The sequence below is a fragment of the Trematomus bernacchii genome, unplaced genomic scaffold (assembly GCF_902827165.1).
Source record: "Trematomus bernacchii unplaced genomic scaffold, fTreBer1.1, whole genome shotgun sequence".
NCBI lineage: Eukaryota > Metazoa > Chordata > Actinopteri > Perciformes > Nototheniidae > Trematomus > Trematomus bernacchii.
The window spans coordinates 2,594,923-2,614,552 of NW_022987683.1; the positions used below are offsets into that span (position 1 = coordinate 2,594,923).

Sequence of the window (19,630 nt, forward strand, 5' to 3'; positions counted from 1 at the left end):
TGTGCGCAGCGAAGAGAGAACTAGATCTTGACATCTTCAAAAGCGGCTTTGATCTCGGCACCTTGAGGCCCTGGAGGATCATCAAGGTTCCCTCTGTCCTTTTATCGCACGATGTTTCTCTCTGCCCCTTGCTCCTCCTCCTCCTCCGCTCCCTCTTCCTCGATGTGATCAGCGAGAGCTCTCTGAGACTGATAATCCTGATACAGAAACTGCAGCCTCGCTCCGGCGCCGCCTCATTCCCATTCCGCTCTCGTCAACAGCATTTACCTAGACGCTCCGTCGCACATCACAAGGTCATGTTGAAATATTTCGAAATGCTCTCTGCGTATTCCGCCGCTGCTCCTTCCCGGCTGCACAGAATTCCGAAGCCAATTCCCTTTGTCTTTGAAAAAAGGCAAGGAGAGACTAATGAGAGGATTACAGCAACTTTTATTTTCTGTTGGCAGCTCAACCGTCCTCAACTTCCTGTTGTATTAGACGCTGATCAGCAGTTTCTCCTCTGAGAGAATGATCTTTTTGTTCTTGCACCAACATCTTATATGTTTGACAAATGGTAAATGTACAAGGACAGCAATTTGTGCTTTAAAGTTATAATCATAGGTAAAGTGTTTGTTAACTTAACTCTTAACGAATATACAACTGACTAAAGTAAAAAAAAAACACGAAAAAATGTCCTTATCCCTGAGGCACGTACAGCTTTAAATGAAGGCGATTGAAATGTATTATCTCAGGCATCAAAAATCTCCTCCCCTTTATTACACAATGGACCCCCTACCTGCACCACTGATTGACCCTCAGAAAGAACACTTCAAATGAGCTAACCTTTGGATAAAAGAGCAAAAGCGTTACATTCTTCCTCCTGACATTAGCCGACAGCCGAAGCAGATTTAGAGGTACTTAGCAGTAGTTTAGAGGCTGTGGTGTTTAAAGAGCAGCCAGGGCTTATTGTCAGTTACCTACCATTTCAACGTTGCAGGCTTGACTGCTCCTAGTCATTCAAAGAGTCTTATTTCTTTCCTTCTGTTTCCAGAGATATGTTCGCTTAAGGGAAATGGCCATTAAAATGTCATTACCGCTGTACTAAAATCATTTTTGAAAAGCACTGGTTCCCAGCGGCTTCCCACCGTAATGGGCTCAATACATTCCCTCAGCACAGGGAAGAACCCTAATGTTGCGGAACACAAATGCTAATCTCTCTGTAAATATCACTCAAATTCACTCTCCCTTCTGCTATTCTGTCATAATAGCATGAATTCAGTCTGCTTTGCACCAGTCAATTGAATTAATTCTTCAGGCAAAGGTGCCATGATTATTCTAAGCTTCCTCGTGCGTGGGCTTTAATGGAGATGATCCTGGCATTTCGCACCTCCATATTTCTTCTTTGTTTGCGGTATCTCAAAGGTATCAGTGATTTCATTTTTAATTCACGTGCTCCTCATTAATCACTCTCTGACAGGCTTCATATTCACGTCTGAGAGTCAACGTTGGACTTAGGCATGCGTGGGGAGAGTGGGCGGAAATACAGCAAGGGCCGGTCCATAACATGAATCAATTGATTAAGTGCCTAAGAAGCTGGAAGCACTTTGCCATCTGAGACATTCAAAGCCTCTTTGCAGAATGAGATCATCTGCTGAGCAGTCCATCAAGCTCCACGCTGAGGAACTCATCCTGGTCTAACTTAGTTCATGAAGGAGAGACTCAGTCTGTTTCCTGCCTCCACATTGATCTTCTTGTGTATTCCGACTGTTCAACTGTGTCTCACATTCAACTGATATCTCTGCGCTATTAATCATGGCACCCAGCACTTGCGCCGCCATTTCAGCATGCTCAATTTATACCCTAATTGGGGTGGTCATGAGTGCATGGCCATACTGCGGCCTTGCCTGAAAAGTGTAACCACTTTTAACAGCTCCAAAGAGTGGTTGGGATGCACATACATTTGGCAGCGATTATACCACTCATTAACTTTCTGCACAACCTCTGCACTTATTTACTCAATTAACTTGCTATTTTAAGTTCTGCTAACATTGGGATGTTTTATTTGCCTTTTTTAAATACTTAATCTGCCATGAATAATGGAATATCGCCGCGAGCAGAAGCCTCACGTTCACCGTATAGAAGGTGGCAAAATAAATGCACATAGCTAATGAGATAATGGAATCAATGAAGTTGTTCGCTGCAGCTGGCAGATAGCGGGGTGCAAACTTGACCCAGTGTGCAAATGAGCTTGACCCGCAGCGACATCCAGGAAGTGTTACTGTCAATGGAAATGGGCGGCGGAGCAGTTTCTGCTCTGGATCTTAGAGCAGTGCCGAATAAAACTGCAACAGAAGATTTACTGCCAGACAGAGAATTAGTCTGTAATGGTGCTGTCTGGTGTGTACTCTGTATGGTTCTCTCTCTCCCACCCTTGTTCCAGGCCTCTCTGGTAGACAGTAACTCTGTAAATGACTTTGACCTTTCCTGGGACTGAGGACGGGAACCGCAGAGGGAGAGGAGAGAGATGGCGGGAGATGAGAGAAGAGTAGGCGGTTGACTGTAATAAACTCAAAGCAGTGGGCGGCTGTCAACACTAATAGATGGGAGAGAGGAGGGGGTCAGCGGGTTGATGAATACTAAAGGTGCCTGAGTCCTCAACAAGTACTCAGATGTTTTACCAGGCGGATGTGTGTGAGATCTAATCCTCAGAATCCTCAGGCTGCTGGCAGCGAGGGGCCTTTTTGGTGACTCAAGGAAATTATCGTTAGATTTTTGCTGCGGGAAATCTAAACAGCAACCTTATCATGCGTATTACCACGGCTTGATGACTGCAGTGTTATTGTATTGCATTGCAGTGTAACACTACTGTTCACAATGTGATTGCTTCAGCGTTAATGCAATCACACAGACACAGACATGATGATTTGCTTCTTTTTGTTTTAAATAGGATCCCTATTGTTCACTGCCAGCCTGCTAGATGTTCTAAACAGGTTATCTTTGGGCATTGATTGTCAGACAAACAGGGTATCAGTAAGAGAGAGTGTTCCATTTACCTACTGAATTGTGGTTTCGGCTTAGTATAACATCTTGCGACAAAGGTTCTCATAGAAGAAAGACACTAAAAGTCTACAGCCATGCTCACAATGACAATGCTAGCAATGTCGTGTTCAGCAGGTGAAATCCCTTTATCGTGTGAGCATTCTATCATTCGTCATTTAGCACCAAACATGAATGAAGTCATCAGCCAAAGTGATAGACAAAGTACAATTTTGACCTGATGACCATGCTACTTTTGAGCCAGGGTGTTGGGACGAGAGATTAGACAATAATGGAGCAAATGAAATAGTTAATTGTGTTAGTTATGGAGGCAATTCTATTTGATAGGCACAAATGAAAAACGTGGTTAAAGTTTTAAGTACCACTTGGTATTAGGCTCCCAGACAATTCTATTTAATATTTTCTTTTTATTATTACCTATATTCTTGAGACATATGTATGTGCCAACCGGACACAAAACAACAACAAACAACAAATATAATATCCATCCTTCAAACATTAGGGGGTATTTAAAAGGATATATTTTTCCACCTGTGACCAGTTGTTTTTGCAATCTCCTCATAATGTTCTCCATCATCTTCTGTCTATAGGAACGGGGAAAGATCGGCGTGATCTTCAACGTGGGAACAGACGACATAATCATCGAGGAGAGCGTAGTGATGGTGAGCGACGGCAAATACCACGTGGTGCGATTCACACGGAGTGGTGGTAATGCCACGCTACAGGTGGACAACCAGCCGGTCATCGAACGTTTCCCTTCAGGTAGGAACAGGGGTAGTTTGGGAACTATCTGTGTTGAATTTGAACCTTCAAAGTAATGAATTTGTAGATCAAATTGGTAACACAGTGGAGAGAGAAGTGAGCTTCAGGAAATACACATTATTCATGATTTCAGTCTCCCATGTACCACTAAAAGTGATTTTCATAGAACAATCTGTGAGAGCCCTGGTTTATTTATCAAGACATTCATATTTAGTCCATGCCTGCCTTATTCTAGGTAATTACAGGTTCTGGTCTGAAAGGCAGGAAGAGCCAAGCAGCCTTCCCGAGGCAAACAATCTCCCATCGCATAGCGTCCAGCTCTGCAGTGAGTCTGCCATTGTAGCTCCTGGCATTGTGCGGCCAGTATTGAATCAAGGCCAGCACCATGTCAATCTGCCAGCTAGGCATGGCTGTTGAACACAGCTTTTATGCAGGATACAGAAAAAGGACACTCGATGTTGTGAAAGCATGCAGAGGTGTTTAAAAGTCAGGCCTCAGATCCAGACGCAACATCATTACACATACAGACTTAAAAGGAGGTCAAAACACTCCATGAGTCACGGCTGAGTGTGCTTTTTCCCTGACTTGTTATTTAACTGAAATCATGGTATTCTATTACAGCCTGAATTATGAGGATTTGGTTTTTGCAGAAGCTCTCAGTTCATTTCTCTCTCCATTGGGTTCCGTTAGCTTCGTTCATGGTTGTTCAAAGGAAGACATTTTGCATTCTTGGTAAACACCAGTCCAGTGTCTAACCTGCATACTAAAATAGACGTTTGTCAAAGCCTTGAAGCTCTGGTGCATTAATCATTTCAATGTAGCCCATCAGTTTTCTACATTGATGCTGTCCGGCTGAACAATCGCAATCCACGATGAGGTCCACCTGCATTATCAAAAAACACTGTCTTTGTATCCTCATTGTTTCAAACAGCAGGAAGAATTGGGCTAATGCGGCCATGATATTTACTGCAGTTGACATAAAGAGCAATGGGACTGTGACATTCTCTGTCACAGCAGTGATCCTATATTTGGAGGCTTTGTTTTGGCATTGAGAGAAGTGTATTCTCTTGCTCATTCGTCAGCACAGCGAGGCCAGACCGAGGGGCATGCATCAAAGCCAGAAAAGGAAGTGCCTTGTGACAGTTTACTCTTTTCAGTTGTTATTATGATGGAAATGCAGCCCTTTTCGCAACAGCACACGCTCCAGAGAGGAGCCTTACACTAACAAAAGCTCTCACCGCTCAGGATAGAACAGCGAAGCAGCCTGTTAACAACGGCAAGTGAATGTCATCTTCCAAATGTGTTTTCTTTCATCAAGAAACAGTAATGCACAGCCCATATCGCATTCCTTTTATTCCACTTTCCTTCCGCCCTCCTTGCCGCTGTTGTCTTTGTCAAACATGTATTTCCTTTTCCTCTGCTTGATCAAGAATTGAAGAGTTGTTATTTTGTTGTTGTTTGTTGCGTTTTGTGTTTGTCTGCCGGGGGGCTGGGGCCCGTCTGAAGTTTTTAGGAGGTTATGGGGACTGAGGAAAGGAAATGGGAGAAGGAAACGGGGGTACTTTGGTGTGTAGAATAGCTTTGATTCATTTATGTGAGCTAGATACAATCGTAACTATTTTTGGGGTGCCCGCTTTGAAGGCTCCGGCACAAGCTTTGAAGGTTCCAGTCGCCGTCATCTGGAAGGGCGGCGTCATGGGGAAACAGAGATGTTACGCATTAGGAAAGCAAAACCTTGCATGAGGCTCAGGCACAAAAGGGCGGAGGAATACGTAGGGGAAAAAGTGAGAGATTGTTTGAAGAGGGTGGCAACTTCCTAACTGAGACAGGAGGTGTGTAAAGAGGGTGAGGTAATGTTTTGTAGAGAGGAGAAAGAAAAAGGAGAGGTCCCTTGTTGAAGTTCCTGTGACCCAGATTGAGCATATTTTCTGATTCTCTAAATGGTACAAAATACTCAATACTCACGACACATTCAGAACTACTTTGTTTTCTTGATTGTTGTATTGTAAAATATCTCCACTACCCTATCCCAGTGGAACACTGCATTCTAAAATGTCTATGTAGCCGGAATAAGAAGAAAATATAACAAGTTATCATGAAAGATGCCTCCAATGGGAAATTGTGTTAAGTGTTACAGGTACCAAATTTGAAAAAGCAGTTTCCTGTGAAATCTCCCTCCCAAAAGGGACTGTTGTGACCCACATGAGGCAGTCTCTTAGGGATGCTGTTGCGGCTTTGAACCCTGTCTAATATGCTGTCTATACACACTGAGTAACACTGAGATTCATCCTCACGTACACAATAGCCTTAGAAATGTAAAAATTCCTAAAGGGATAAAAAAAGAAGTAAATCTGTCACAGTTTAAGAACGATAGTGACAGTATCTTTCTTTATGTTTTTTTTTACACATATGTACACACTGTGTCATTAGGGTGTAGATTGGGAAGTGCTTACATTGCGTATTGGCCTTGGCTCACCAGCAGCTGGCTTATAAACAGACGGCCATAGCGATGTGATGTCTTGGGGAGACAGGATGTTGACAGCAAACATGGTCGTCTTGGGTCGGGCAAATTCTGCGGCAAAGCAACACGTCTCCTGATGTCACACGGTGATGTTTGTAGTCCTCAGGGAGTGTGTTTTTATTTTCCCTGTGCGTCTCACATTGTGTGTTTGTGTCAGTCTTGTTTCATGTGTGTCCGTGTGTGGGCATGTATGCATTTGATGGATAGAGAGCAGACCAAAAGTGTCAAAGGAGCACCCAGCCAGCTAATCCGCTGTGTCAGGTGTCCCCTCTGGGTGCCGCAGCAACAGTTGTTGGCCCTCCCCGTCTCCAGCATTCCCAAAATGGCAGACTGGCTCAATAAAAACATCTCTGCGTCACCCTGAGCACTTCAACCTGGCCACAGATAAAAAGGCAGATGTTAGCAGCAGTGCAATACGGACATTAATTCATGGTTACCGCGGGGTCTTAAAAAGTCTTACATTTGATAATCAGAATTTAAGGCCTTAAAAAGTCTTAAATATGATCATAAAAATTAGAAAGGTCTTAAATATGATATAAAAGGTCTTGATCGGATTTGAAAGGTACTTCTGTGTTGCGATCGCGTCTAAATGTGTTTTGGGGGAAATGTCCGGGCTGCAAAGTAACAAGTACGGTAAGAGCCTTTCAGTTCCCCCCAACAATTTGTATTGAAATAAATCAACATGGAACCAGTAATCACTAACTTTGTATCCCCCGGCCCCTTATCGGAGAACACCCAGCTAGTAACCTAGCAACCAAGCTTCAGCTAGCGAGAGCACGCTCGTGAACCGTTGCGCCGGTGTTATGCATGCCCGTCGAGATATGCATGCACCTCGCGGGAGCGCGCACCGCGTAAAGCAAAAACTCCCAGATTTGTACGGCAAAGTACGGTTTGGAAACGATATCATTTCCTTTTTGGAGGGCATGCAGTGGCGTAACTATCGGGCCCATGCAAACAAATAATTATATATTTTTAATATTTATTTTTTTTATTATAATTTTTTTTGGGGGCCCAATGGCATTGACCAGTTCACGCAGGCTTCAAAGTAACCAAGCAACCTAAATTAATTTGTAATTTGTCTGTCCAATGACCTTGCTCCCTTTCATGCAGGGCCGGTTTTTTGGCATAGGTCGCCAGATCTGGGAGGGGGAAAAACATTTTTGACCGTTGGTGCTCACAGGGCCGGCCCGTAGCACTGGCGACATAGGCAGTCTGGGGGGGGGCGCTGCGCTGGTAGTTCTGGGAGGGAAAAAAACATTTTTGACTGTTTGGCTCATCCTAATTTTCAGCCTTGATGTAACAACATTCATAATTAAGTCAAGGTAACACCCTTTTCACCGTCGGGGGGGGCCCAAAACAATATTTGCACCGGGGCCAATCACAACCTTGTTACGCCACTGAGGGCATGCATAACACGGCATAACACCTATTTTTTTATGCTGCTTCCCAAATTGGGATTAATAAAGTACATCTTATCTTATTTTATCTTTAAGGCTGTTAACCACCAAACTGCTCAGGATGTTCAGACACTCAGAGGGGAGGTCAGATTTAGTGAGTGGGGGCCTCCTAAAGCAATAATCCCCCTCTCATAACGAGCCAGCTTCCCTTAGAGCAGCTACAGCCTCCTTAAGAATCAAAGTAGGAGACAAGAGCTCTCATTGGTGTATATACCTTTGTTTGAGAGTATGGCATGTCCCTATGTGTGTGTATGGGGCTGTTGTTTCCTGATTGCCTTCCTGTGTCTCTGCTCTATTTCACACTTCCTCTCCATCTCATCACCGCAGCAGATAATAACAGTGTAAAGAAGGGAGCTTCTGGGTTTATACCACACTTGGCATTTTGACTTCATTGCGATGCCCCCTGAGCTTTACATAATCATTATGCTTTTTACAACCATAGTTTTATTGTCACCATCGCAGGGTATTGGCTGTGATTACCATATTTGGATGCCTCACAACCGTGGTATTACAACCAAAGAGAGCTCCGAGTGCCCCATCTTTCTTCCGCACTTAAGGATTCTTGCTCACTTGCTAGTATTTACAGGCTCTACCATAAAACCATTTCTTTGCTTTGGTTCCAGGCTGGGCTGCTGTGGAGTAGAACTAGAAAGAGGAAGTGGAGGGAGGGAGTGGTAATGCGTGGATGCAGGGGTCGAAGAAAGAGTAGAAGAAACGTAATAGCACCCTACAGAAAAAGTGCTTGGAATGCAGTGCTGCGAAATGATGGACCGAAGGAGAAGATGAATGGGGGGAGGGGGAGATAGAGAAAGAGAGGAGTGAAAACAAGAGAGGAGAGCAGATCCCGTGTGTGCTGGAAGCCAGCTGCTGTCACCGCTGTGATGGATGGGGCTTTGTATGTTACTGAATAATAAGCACTTCACAAATTGGATTGCATCACAGCAGGCAAGATTACATTCACCCCGTACAGTACGGTACACACAAACACACTCTCTGTAGAATTGCACGCAACCAGTAATAATTTCATAACTACCGCTACAGCTACTTGCTAACAAAATGACTTTCTGAGACACGACACTGTTCATGTTGAGTAAACTGTCTCTACACTTACACTGATCATACATCAAGGACAGGGAAATAAACACACTGTACAGAAACAGGGCTCCTGTCATCCCTGTTTTCATTCTGTAGGCATTACGGGGATGTGTTCAGGGTGAAGGCTGACCATTAGAGAGAGAGAAGAGAGGTGTACTCTCTCTTTGTGCCAGCGAGGTCAGCTCCAGCTCCCACTGAGCTGTTAAGATGTTCTAAGTCCTTGAATAAAGGGTCTAAAAGAAAATGGGTCAACAACGCTCTCGGCAGCTCTTCCTAGCCCTTTTTATCATGTCTCCACTGTCTCTAAATATCCATCATTGTCTTTGCGACCTCCACACTCAGAGTGAGAGAAAACCAATTGTGAATAGGCAAGGAAAATACACAGACAGTCTTGTGGGGGAGGTCTGCTTCCCTTTCGGCTACAGCAATATGAGGGAGCACTCAGTGGTGCCAGTTCAAATGATAGGAATAGGGGAAAGCTGCAGGTTGAGGACAGGAGAGGGCTGCACTCAAGACAAGACAGACGGATGATGACAGGAGGCATATGGACTTTAGCTGAGCATGGACTAGATTGCACTTCACTATTTAGACCTCACTTCACTATTTAGACCTCAGAGCGAGAATGATCAAAGCAGCCCACCGTAACTTTGATGGTAGCTGAGTATGCGGGGTGATGCACAGTTTGGCCTCGAGAACTATCTGTACTTTCTTATTTTTTATGAGCTTTGCCTCTCAGCTCGGCTCATTTACCTTTTATCTTCAACATGCACTACTGCATCAGCACAAGGCAGGTTGGTTTAAATCTATTTATACATGTTGTAATATGTTTAAATGAATCTATCAGGGCCAAACATCAAGTTCAAAACAATATTAAAGTATTAAATATTCACATTTGAGATGGTGGAAGCAGAAAATAATATTACATTCTAGATCATTCTTCTTCTGTGGATACACTAAGGCCTACCTTTGTTTTATGTATACAGGATAAACTTGTGTATATGAAAATACTGCCTCATATCTAATTATTTCGAGCAACTACTTTTATTTAGTTACTTAAGTGAAGGATTCGAAAACAGAAAGGCAATAAAGAATGACTGTCTATTGGCTCAGCTCGAACCATGAAGTAGTATTTTAAATCGATATTGGCTAAATTAAAGCAAACATTTAACATATACATTATTTCTCTAGTATTCAAAGTCCCCCAATGGGGAGAAACTGAACATGGTTGTCCCCATGGGCCATCGAACTGATTCAACGCATATCTGATATGTGTCATATTTTTCATTAATTTGTATTTAACTCATTTATCCAGGAAATTACATCAAAAAGTCAGCGGTAGTTAATTGACGTCAAGCTCAGGCACATGTCACTGATGACAGTTCCCCCTCATTGCGCGGGTTCTTATTGGGCCTCCGGTGCTCTGCGGCTCCTTCTGATTGGATCTCGCACAGTTGGAAGGTATCACCAATGATTGGCCTGTGGCTATGGGCTGACTGAGAGAGCGAGAGAGAGGTGACACAGCTGAGTAGAAGCGGAGCAGGAGAGGGAAAAGATTGCTTTGGGTAATTAGCGAAGTGACAACTTTGATTTCCACGAGTAGGGGGGCTTTCCATGGCTCACTCCGGCAGCCACCCTCGCACTAATCCACCATGGCCGAGATGAAAGGTGTTGAGGATCCCGCTGAAACGAGGAGAGAGGGGATGTTATAAAAAAAAAAAAGAGCGCATTGGGTTGATAACTGCTGCACAGATAAAAGATGAGCAGTTAGTTCAAATGTTGAGATATCATTCGTTTGAAATGCACGCCGACACGAGCGGTGGTTGATGTTTGGAACAAAGAAATATGGTGGGTAGGTAAATCGCTTTCTTTCCCCACGCATTTCACATGAAGAAACACAACTTGCCTGACATTTTGGCTTAAAAAAAATGCATTGCAAAACATTACATCTTTTTTTGTACATTTGATCCATTTTGATCCACTTGAGCCTTATTGTAGTAAAGCACATATGGCTGTGCACACGTTCTTTTAAACAAGGTTCATGTCTTATTTTCTTGACTTGGGTGCAGCCGTGTCTCTGATTCTGTCACGTAACTGGAACCCTAGAAATTGACTGGAACAGGTTTGAATATCTTTATTCGAAATCTGAGTTTTTCAAGTTGTTTTAAGGAAACAAGGACTTCATTAACTATTAAAAAGAAATACTTGATAAGATGATCATTTGTGCAGGGATGCATTTAATAGCACAGGGTTGCAGTGCATAGGGCAGTGGTGAATTATCCCCATCTGCTCCAAAACATCCAGTAGATATGAGAGCAATCCATCCAAAGTTACCTAATGAAAAACAGAATGAGGCTAGCCTGACAGAGAGAGGTAGGGAGAGCGGGATGGCCGGTGGCCAATCGTCTCCAATGTAATCTCCATTCTTGTGGATGGATTTCCGATGTGGGTGTCCTGTACAAGGGCATCTGGCTGCCTGCAGAGCTACATGATATACAGTTGGCTCCTTGGAGAGTCTCCACACACACTCACGTGTACGAACACAGACGCTCACACATGTCCTGATATAGAAGGAGACAGGGAGCGAGGAAGAACAGTGTGTGATTCATATACTGGATTATCAGCACGCTAGGATCCGGCTCTCCAGACAGACATGGAGACAGACACTCTACACTCGGAGCACGCCACAGTCTCTCAGCCGCCCTCCACCCTGCTCTGTGGCTCCCTGAGGTACCAGTCAATCAGCATGCCCTTGCCCTGCCCCTAGCACAGCAGCTGTGATACCCACCCAGGAAGGGTCCCATCATGGCTGTTAATCCGCCCCTGCCACAGGTGCCAAGCATGGGGAGCAGGAGGAGGACAGAAAGGTGTCTGGCTTCCAGAATGGAGATACCACCAGTGTGTGTGGGGGGGGTGGCTTATAGGGTCCAGAGCCGCAGGCATGTTGGCTGGCCAAACATACATGAATATTGTAAACCGGTATAGAGCAGCCACTGATGTTTTCCTTCTCATCCAGCAGCCTCCATGAAGCCAATCATTACAGTACATTATCAAAGTGGCAAACATATCCTGTCTTTCAGCCCATAATATGTTACAAAAATGCTACAAAAAACTAGAATCCTACATTTCCCATGATGCCATCAATAACATCTTTCAACTTTCTTTTGCTGACTGACCTATTTCTTAAAATCCAACACCTCAAGATTCTAACGTAGGCTTTTTAATTGTAATGTTTCATCTTAAGCGATGACATTGCAACAGCAACAGGGTTTGTTTTCTCAGAATTCACAAAATCATCAAGAACTACAGAAAACATTATTCAGCTGTTCAGAATTTTTCTTTTTGAAAAGTGATGTTTTGTGGACATTCAGTCGAATGCTTATTTTTGCATATAAACATACCTTCGATTATTCTAATTGGGACATTAGATAAGATCATATACCTCAACAGTTAGGTTCCACTGTTTGATTTGCTAGTTGATTTTTCTCTCTTGTATATCAGTTCTCCTTGAGTGCCAGGTGAGATAGCATTGTTCCGCAGTCTTTAACATGGAGCAAATGTGGAAGGAGTGGAAGGAGTCTGATAATGGTGGCGAGGGACAATACAAGGGCCCAGCTGTTTAATCTTTCCGCCCATTCTCATGCAGAGCAGGCTTCAGATGGTGGGGAGGAGAGCGAGAGGGAAAAGGTTTCACTGGTTCACTCAGAAGAACTTATTTCTCTAAGGATCCTAGCGCAAACAGATGCAAACAAACAAGCAGGACACGGAGGAATTTAGATTCTCTGACAGCGCGGTGTGGATGACACAAACATCAACAGTCCAACAGAACCTTTGTGGGATTGGTTTCTCATGGCTCTACGTCATTTGCTTTCATCACAGCACATTATGCTCTCCATGGTTTCCAACACTTAACGACTTTTCTTCTCCTTGTCCATCTTTTTGTTTTGAGTAGCTGCACTAAACCATTGTTTGTTAATTCCTTCGCCATTCTTTGGTTGTTGATGAGGATGTTGTCACTCACTATTGTTTTCCAGACAAAGAATACACACACATTTGCATACTGTACACACTCACTTCACTCTTATTAGACTTGGTGTACCCCCCCCCCGATACACCAAGTCAGACTTTGTGTGTGTAGTAATGAATTGCAGTGTCACACAATGTACCACATTTAATCTCCTAGTAATAAAGTCACTCTGTTACCAGGCAATGAAGAAGGATGGAGGGAGTGAAGGTGAACAAAACAAAAGGAGGATTAAAGGGGGCAAGTGAGGGAAATGTGGGAGGAAGGATAAGTATGGAAGGACTTTGGGTGAAGGGAAGGCACACAAAACAGGAGGGGAGATGTTTCAGGGGAATGGTTGAGCTATAAGAGGATGTGGAGGAAGAAAGAAGCCATAATGGAAAAGGAGGGATTTGAGAGACAAAAAGAAGTAGTGAAGGTGTAAGGAGAGAATGAGGCATGGAAGGAAGTAGTGAGAAGGAAATGAAAATGGACGGAGGGTAAGAAAAAGGATAGAACTAAGTGTGGATGAATGATTGTTTGAGAAAAAGGGAAGGACAATGAGGCAAGAAAAAGGAAAGAATCAAGAAGGAATTAAGAAGTGAGTATTAAATAAGGGAAAGGGATTAAGGAAAGAGTGATGGAAGCAAATCAAAAGGAGCATGCTGCAAGGATGCACAGAGGGAGAGGAGGGGGAAACCATCTGACTAGTTCCTGACTGCAGTGCTCAACCACTGCCACTAGAGGGAGAATGACATCTCCCCAGCTGATAATGATCATCCACTGTTACTCGGTTGATCAAATGGATCCTACATGAGATTACTGAAAGTGACTGCCTCAGTGTGATTCACACAAGAATGTAAGAAGAAGGAGGTGTAGTCAGATTTGAGGATGAGCTAGCAGATACGGCAGTAGGAGAACATGCAGGATTGATTCATCTCACTAAGGACTGCTGCCTCCCACTATTTTCCCTTCACTCTGTTATTATTTCCATCGCCTTTTCTCAACAACCCCCCCTCCATCGCTGCCTGTCCTTCGTGCTACCAGCTGCTTCTGCCTCTCCTTCTCTTCTTCAGTGGATGCTGCAGAGTGCACATGTCATGTGTTTTGCGGTGCACTGTAATTGCTTGCACTGCTTTTCCAAAAGGCAGGGCAGTACCTGGATAATCTTAAGTGCGGTGTGAACGCATGCATGTGATTGGTCACACTAACATGCTGCTATACAGTTCTCAGAACAGTGTGCTGCGTCCGCGGATGGCTTTTAGTCACTAGAAACTACTGGGAATTGTTTTTTTAAATAGCTGTGAGATTATTCATACTCCCTGTGGGGTTAATTGCGGTGGTTCTTTTGAGGAGCATTACTGGCAATTATTCATTATAGAACTATGAAAACATCCACAAACAATCGGTCATTTCCTGTACCTGATTGTATGTTCTCACCCACATGATCTACAGGTGCAGCATATGAATGACACTGAGTCATATAATACTTTGGAACTGACTCTTTGCATACATGTTTGTCTTCTACATGCTTCTCCGTCCATCTGCCACCTATCATTCATTCCATTTCCTGCTTTAATCTCATGTTTTTCACAGTGTGCTTCCCCATGAAAACCACTGTTCATACACCAGTATACACACTCCTTCTCAGCCTGTGTGAGATATAATTGCGCAGGCAGGCGTGGGTAGAGAGACCCCTGGGGAGTGGAAGTAGGTACTGCAGAAGTGAGAGGTGGTCTATTTTAGATCACTGCAGCAACACAGAGCAGTGGGGGGAGCAAAACAAAAGTACGCTAGTTAGGATGCAAGATACACACTTAAGAGCTCGTCTGTTGAGACTTTAGACCCAAACTCTGTCTCTCTACAGACGACTTCATCAGCCAAAAGGCTCTCCAACATTTCATGTCCGAATCATGTTCAGAAACAAAATTGCTCTTTTAGTTGTTAAACTTTTGAAGATTTGGTTCAGGGTTGGTTTAGGGCCCAATCCCAGCTACAGTTTGTTACTGAATCTGCAGTTACATATTTAGCTAATTTAAGCTAACCGTGGCTAAATGTAACAGGGTCAAAAATCAAAAGATGTTATTTAGGAATCCTGCATAGCTTGGCTGTGTGGTTCTAAACCCTGCATAGAGCTCTTAGGGTTTCATTTGATCTCCCTACATGTAGTAAGTTACACTTTTTTTTTAATTCAATTCAGTTTTTTTAAGTAATGACGATAAAGGCTTTGTTGCTCGTATTCTGGGAACTCCACTGAACTTTGTCCCGCCTCGAGGACCCCTGAGGAGTCCTGACCCCATTATTTGGCATGACTTTGCTTGCATAGCCTATGATCTTTGAAGATTGCCATTTGACAAAGACAATAAATCCTAATTACATTGCCCCAGTCTTCATCAAACCCCCAGCCTGGCCACCATCGCCCCTAATTCCAGCTCTGCCTCTATTGACGGTGCTGGAGATGTACGCAGCGTGACCCGGAGGTTGATTAAAGTGAAGTGAGGTATAATAAGTTAGCACAGCGGTGAAGGAACTTCTCTGACACGCTGATGAAGTGATGCTAATTGCCAAGTGCCACTGAGAAGTGCTCCATTAATGCAAAAAAAACGGAGAAAAACAGTGCTGACACTCTCACTTTAGTTGAAGTGGAAGAGTTGGATCAAAGTGAAATGTGCTCCAGGTGCGGCGTGACATCCTGTTGTCAGATTTGGGAGGTGAGGATTTTCTAATCACAAAGTCTTTGTGTGTGCAATGCGACCTAAAATATGTCTTCCTTGAAACAACCATGAACTGTGTTTTAGCACTGTGTGATTATCTCATGTGAAATAATAATGCTATCATTGCTGATGTGAAATGTTTTATCTGCTTTATTCTTTCACAATGTAGTTATTCTGTTGGTAAATGAAGCTGGTTTTGTATTTGAACTTGACTAACTGCTAATTCATTTTGAAGTGTATTCACTTTGCGGACAGCTATGAGTTTCTACAAATGTAACCATATTATATCTAAATAATTCATAAATCTGTTTAACTTGTCAGTGCATTTAAAAACACTTAAACCTAAGGTAACTAGAATGCTGTTAACTTGTCTAACCAAACAAACCAGCCCAAAAACACATCCTCAAGTTCTTCCTGTCCTAACTAAAGCTGATTTAAACATTTGCTAAACATTTGCCATGTTGCCCCTCTAACCTCTAACCTTTCAACTTCCAGATTTCTTTGTAACCTCTCTTATATTGTCTTCTCCAAATTTCTTAAAGGGAACTTTGATAATGAGCGCCTGGCTATTGCTAGACAAAGAATCCCATACCGACTTGGTCGGGTAGTTGACGAGTGGCTACTCGACAAAGGTAATAAAATACCCTTTAACTCCACTAATGATCTCTAACCTACCGTTAACCACCACTCTGGAGGAGGTGCAGTGCCACGCAACAGGGCTGAATGTGAGTTGGCTCTTAACAGACCTGGTCCCCTAATATCCAATGCAGATTTACCAAAAACAATAATAAATGGATTATCTATCCTTATTCATTACATTTAATTATTCCTAAACTCAATTGATATCTGAAAATAAACCACAAACATTGTTGGAAGAAAGATTGTTTTATATCATACATGGGCCCTAGCTTTACATCCCAGTGTGCCCAGTTGAGGCACTTCACTGTGAAATGATTGGTTAACATAATAATGACATTAAAACATGTATTATAACTCCATTCCCTACAATGGAATGCAGATATCCAGGGGACCATATCCAAAGCACCTTAAACTGGGGCTGCATCTCTTCAGAGGAATAACTCCCAAATAACCCGACATAACCCCCTAATAACCTAACTACATGTAAACAGCCTCTTGATACCGTCTGCTTCTTTCCTGTGTCTTTTGTTGGCTGAATGTGACTTTGCATTGAATATATATATATATATAATCCTTCATGAAAACGAAAAATATAACTGGATTTCCAAGAAGAAAAAAGAATTCCCCATGAAGTCACTAAAAGTTAAAGGGACTGTTGAAGTGTTTGTTCAGTAATCGGTCTAAATTCATTTGTGGCACGTGGGCGCACATTTCCGCCCAACGCTACGCATAACTAGAGCCTTAAGTGATGATTCTTTAACCCTTTGAGTGCCGAATGTCCCAACCTCTTTATCTTGTGCCGTGTGTTTGTGCTGCTGAAGGTGGTTGATTCTAAAAAAAAAATGCAAAAGAGGAATATAATAGCAATACCACTAAACAAAGTCGAGACTTAATCTTCTATGTTGCATTGAATGCATTGCAGGCATGTAATTATCATGCGCTGTGCATATTGTGGAGTCTGGATTCAAACAATACGGTACTTTCTACCATAATAAAACCTAGTACAGAATGACATTTCATATAAAATGTTTCGTTCTGGCGTAGATGATCAGAATATCCAAAGACTTTATAGTATCGTTCGCATAATCTTTTCTATTTGCATAAAAGATCTATTGAGATTATCATGAATTTAGAGCTTCAAGCATAAGCCAATTAGCTTTAGGGGCTCCTTTGAAACGGTATTGTGAACAATAAGACATGCAGGGTAGAATTCAAAAGATACAATTGTCTCTGAGAGCAAACTGAAGTATTCATGCGACAGACAAACAAGATAAATGAAGCACTTGCATATTTATTTAATGGAAACAAAACCATCCTTGATTTAATCTCCAGCTCCTAAGAAGTGACTTCTCTGCTCTCCTCTTGAACAGTGGCAACACTCTTCTGCTGAAGGTAGTTAGGACACACATACAAATCAAAAAGGCTTGGGTAATTAAAGTTGAATGAAAAACTGGATCAATAAAAAATGACTTATCCACTTATAAAATGATTTGTGCATGTCATGAAAGTCTAAAGAGAATGAGCTTGAAACAGAATGTATAATTCTCTTTCTTCTTTAATTTGAACTGAGACTGCATCCAATCATTTAGATGAGAGCTGTGAAGAAGTCGAAGAAGAAATAACATGTTATTCCCATCCAACCACGACTGAGGGCTTTGATCAGGGATCTCAGAAAAATGTTATTTGTTAATTTGATAGGATTCAGTCATACACACGTGATCGACTGAAGAGGCACATTCTAAGATTCTGTTACACTTGTTAGTCTAGATAATGAAGGGGATTAGCGGACATTTCAGAGCTGAAAGGGTTAAAGCTTTTTGTTGCTTTGATAAAAAGAAAGTGGCTCAAACTCGAGAAACTTCTAAGCAGAATCTAACCACCTAACAGCAAATCAAACTCCACCCACACTAACCACTGAGGGCTTCTCTCATCAATCCCCACCCTCCACTTCAAATTGAAACAATTGGAGAAACCGTCCCAGCTCTGCCCTGCTGGTGAGAAATTCAGAGAGCTCTCAGTTATAACCATGTTATAAATGATAACATTCAAACGCACCTGGATGTCAGTATTTGGAAGAACTCGTACGGCGTTCCATCGAAACAAATAAAAAGCTAACTAAGTTCTAACTGCTACTTAAAGAAACAAATCTGCACCTGGCATCTTCCTCCCCTTGTGTCCACGCAAACTCAGAGGGTTAAAACAACAAATAACTGAACACCAAATTCAAAAATGACGCTGGATCATTCCAACAAAATGTGTTTTAAATGAAGGTCCCTTTAACATTTATTGTTTCACCCGTAAGAAAAGTATTTTGAATGTATTGTTCTACATGTCTTTGCTGTGTGGGGTGAAAGGTGTATGAACATTTGAGTGACAGACTGTGTGGTGTTACTGTGTATGTGGGGTTTTAGTGAATGCCTCAAAGGGTCATGTTAGTGCACAAAACAATCAGCCCAGAGGGTCTCCTCTCCACGTGCTCCAACATCTCATCGCTACCTCAACAGTACCATTTATCTCAAATGTTATGTTCATCTTTGAAAAGAAACACACTAACAGAACTAATTGCTTACAAACGCCCTTCCAAATCGCTGTTTTAGTCACTATGGGATATGACGGAAGGCATCGGAGCCAGCAATGTCCTAGAGGGAGCAGAGCTGTGTCACCGCATCTCATTCCGAAGACCTTATCCAATCTCCTCTGTGTGTGTGAGGCAGATCAGAGAGAGCATCTCGGGCCGACTCTGTGCCGCTGACTAAATCCAAAACGGCAGCCATTACAGGGACCCAATGGAGGGGAAAAATCAGGATGCCAAAAGTTTTCCACTGAAAAAGTTACTCTGATGCATTCCCACTTTTCCTGGCGTCTTCTTCTCGCCGTGTGATGGATCTGTCGCTCCAAGTGTTCTGCTCTTCCTACCTTTATACCTTTTGTTTTCCTTGACTGTCAACAGCTGCCTTCACAAAAAGTAGGAGGCTTCTCTCTACTAGAAGATAAAGATTACAAACACCAAGCCTCCCTTAAACAGATGAGCAAGAAAGCCAATAAAGCTCCCCAAAGAATTGGAGCATATATCTTCTTTTGACAAGGCGTCTATCCCTCTGGAGCTTTCCAACAGCATGCCGACCAAGCTTTGAGTGGAATTACATCGAAAAATGCCAAGCCTAAAAGCTAGAACCAGGTTTTAATGTTCAGTGTTTAATAGTCTGGTGTGAGCTCCCCCAATCAAAGGCAATCAAGTCCTCCCACTCGGTGTGGGGCCGTAGCCCAAGTCAACGTCTCCAGGCCAGGCAGAGGTCCAGATGTTCTATTCATGATCCCAGCTTCATTTCAGAGATTCTCTCACATCAGAGAGTAAATCCGTCTCAGTCTGTCTTTCAGCAGCTCCATGTTGAGCTTTGTCTCCCGC

General features: G+C 42.9%; 1 protein-coding gene across 1 annotated transcript in view; it reads left to right on the forward strand.

Annotated features, from left to right (window-relative positions):
• The window catches only part of nrxn2b (neurexin 2b), a 619,828-nt gene that overhangs the window by 579,086 nt on the left and 21,112 nt on the right, over nucleotides 1-19,630 (forward strand). The window contains 1 exon segment of the mRNA XM_034136360.1: nucleotides 3,627-3,798. Within this exon segment, the coding sequence (XP_033992251.1) occupies nucleotides 3,627-3,798 (172 nt within the window).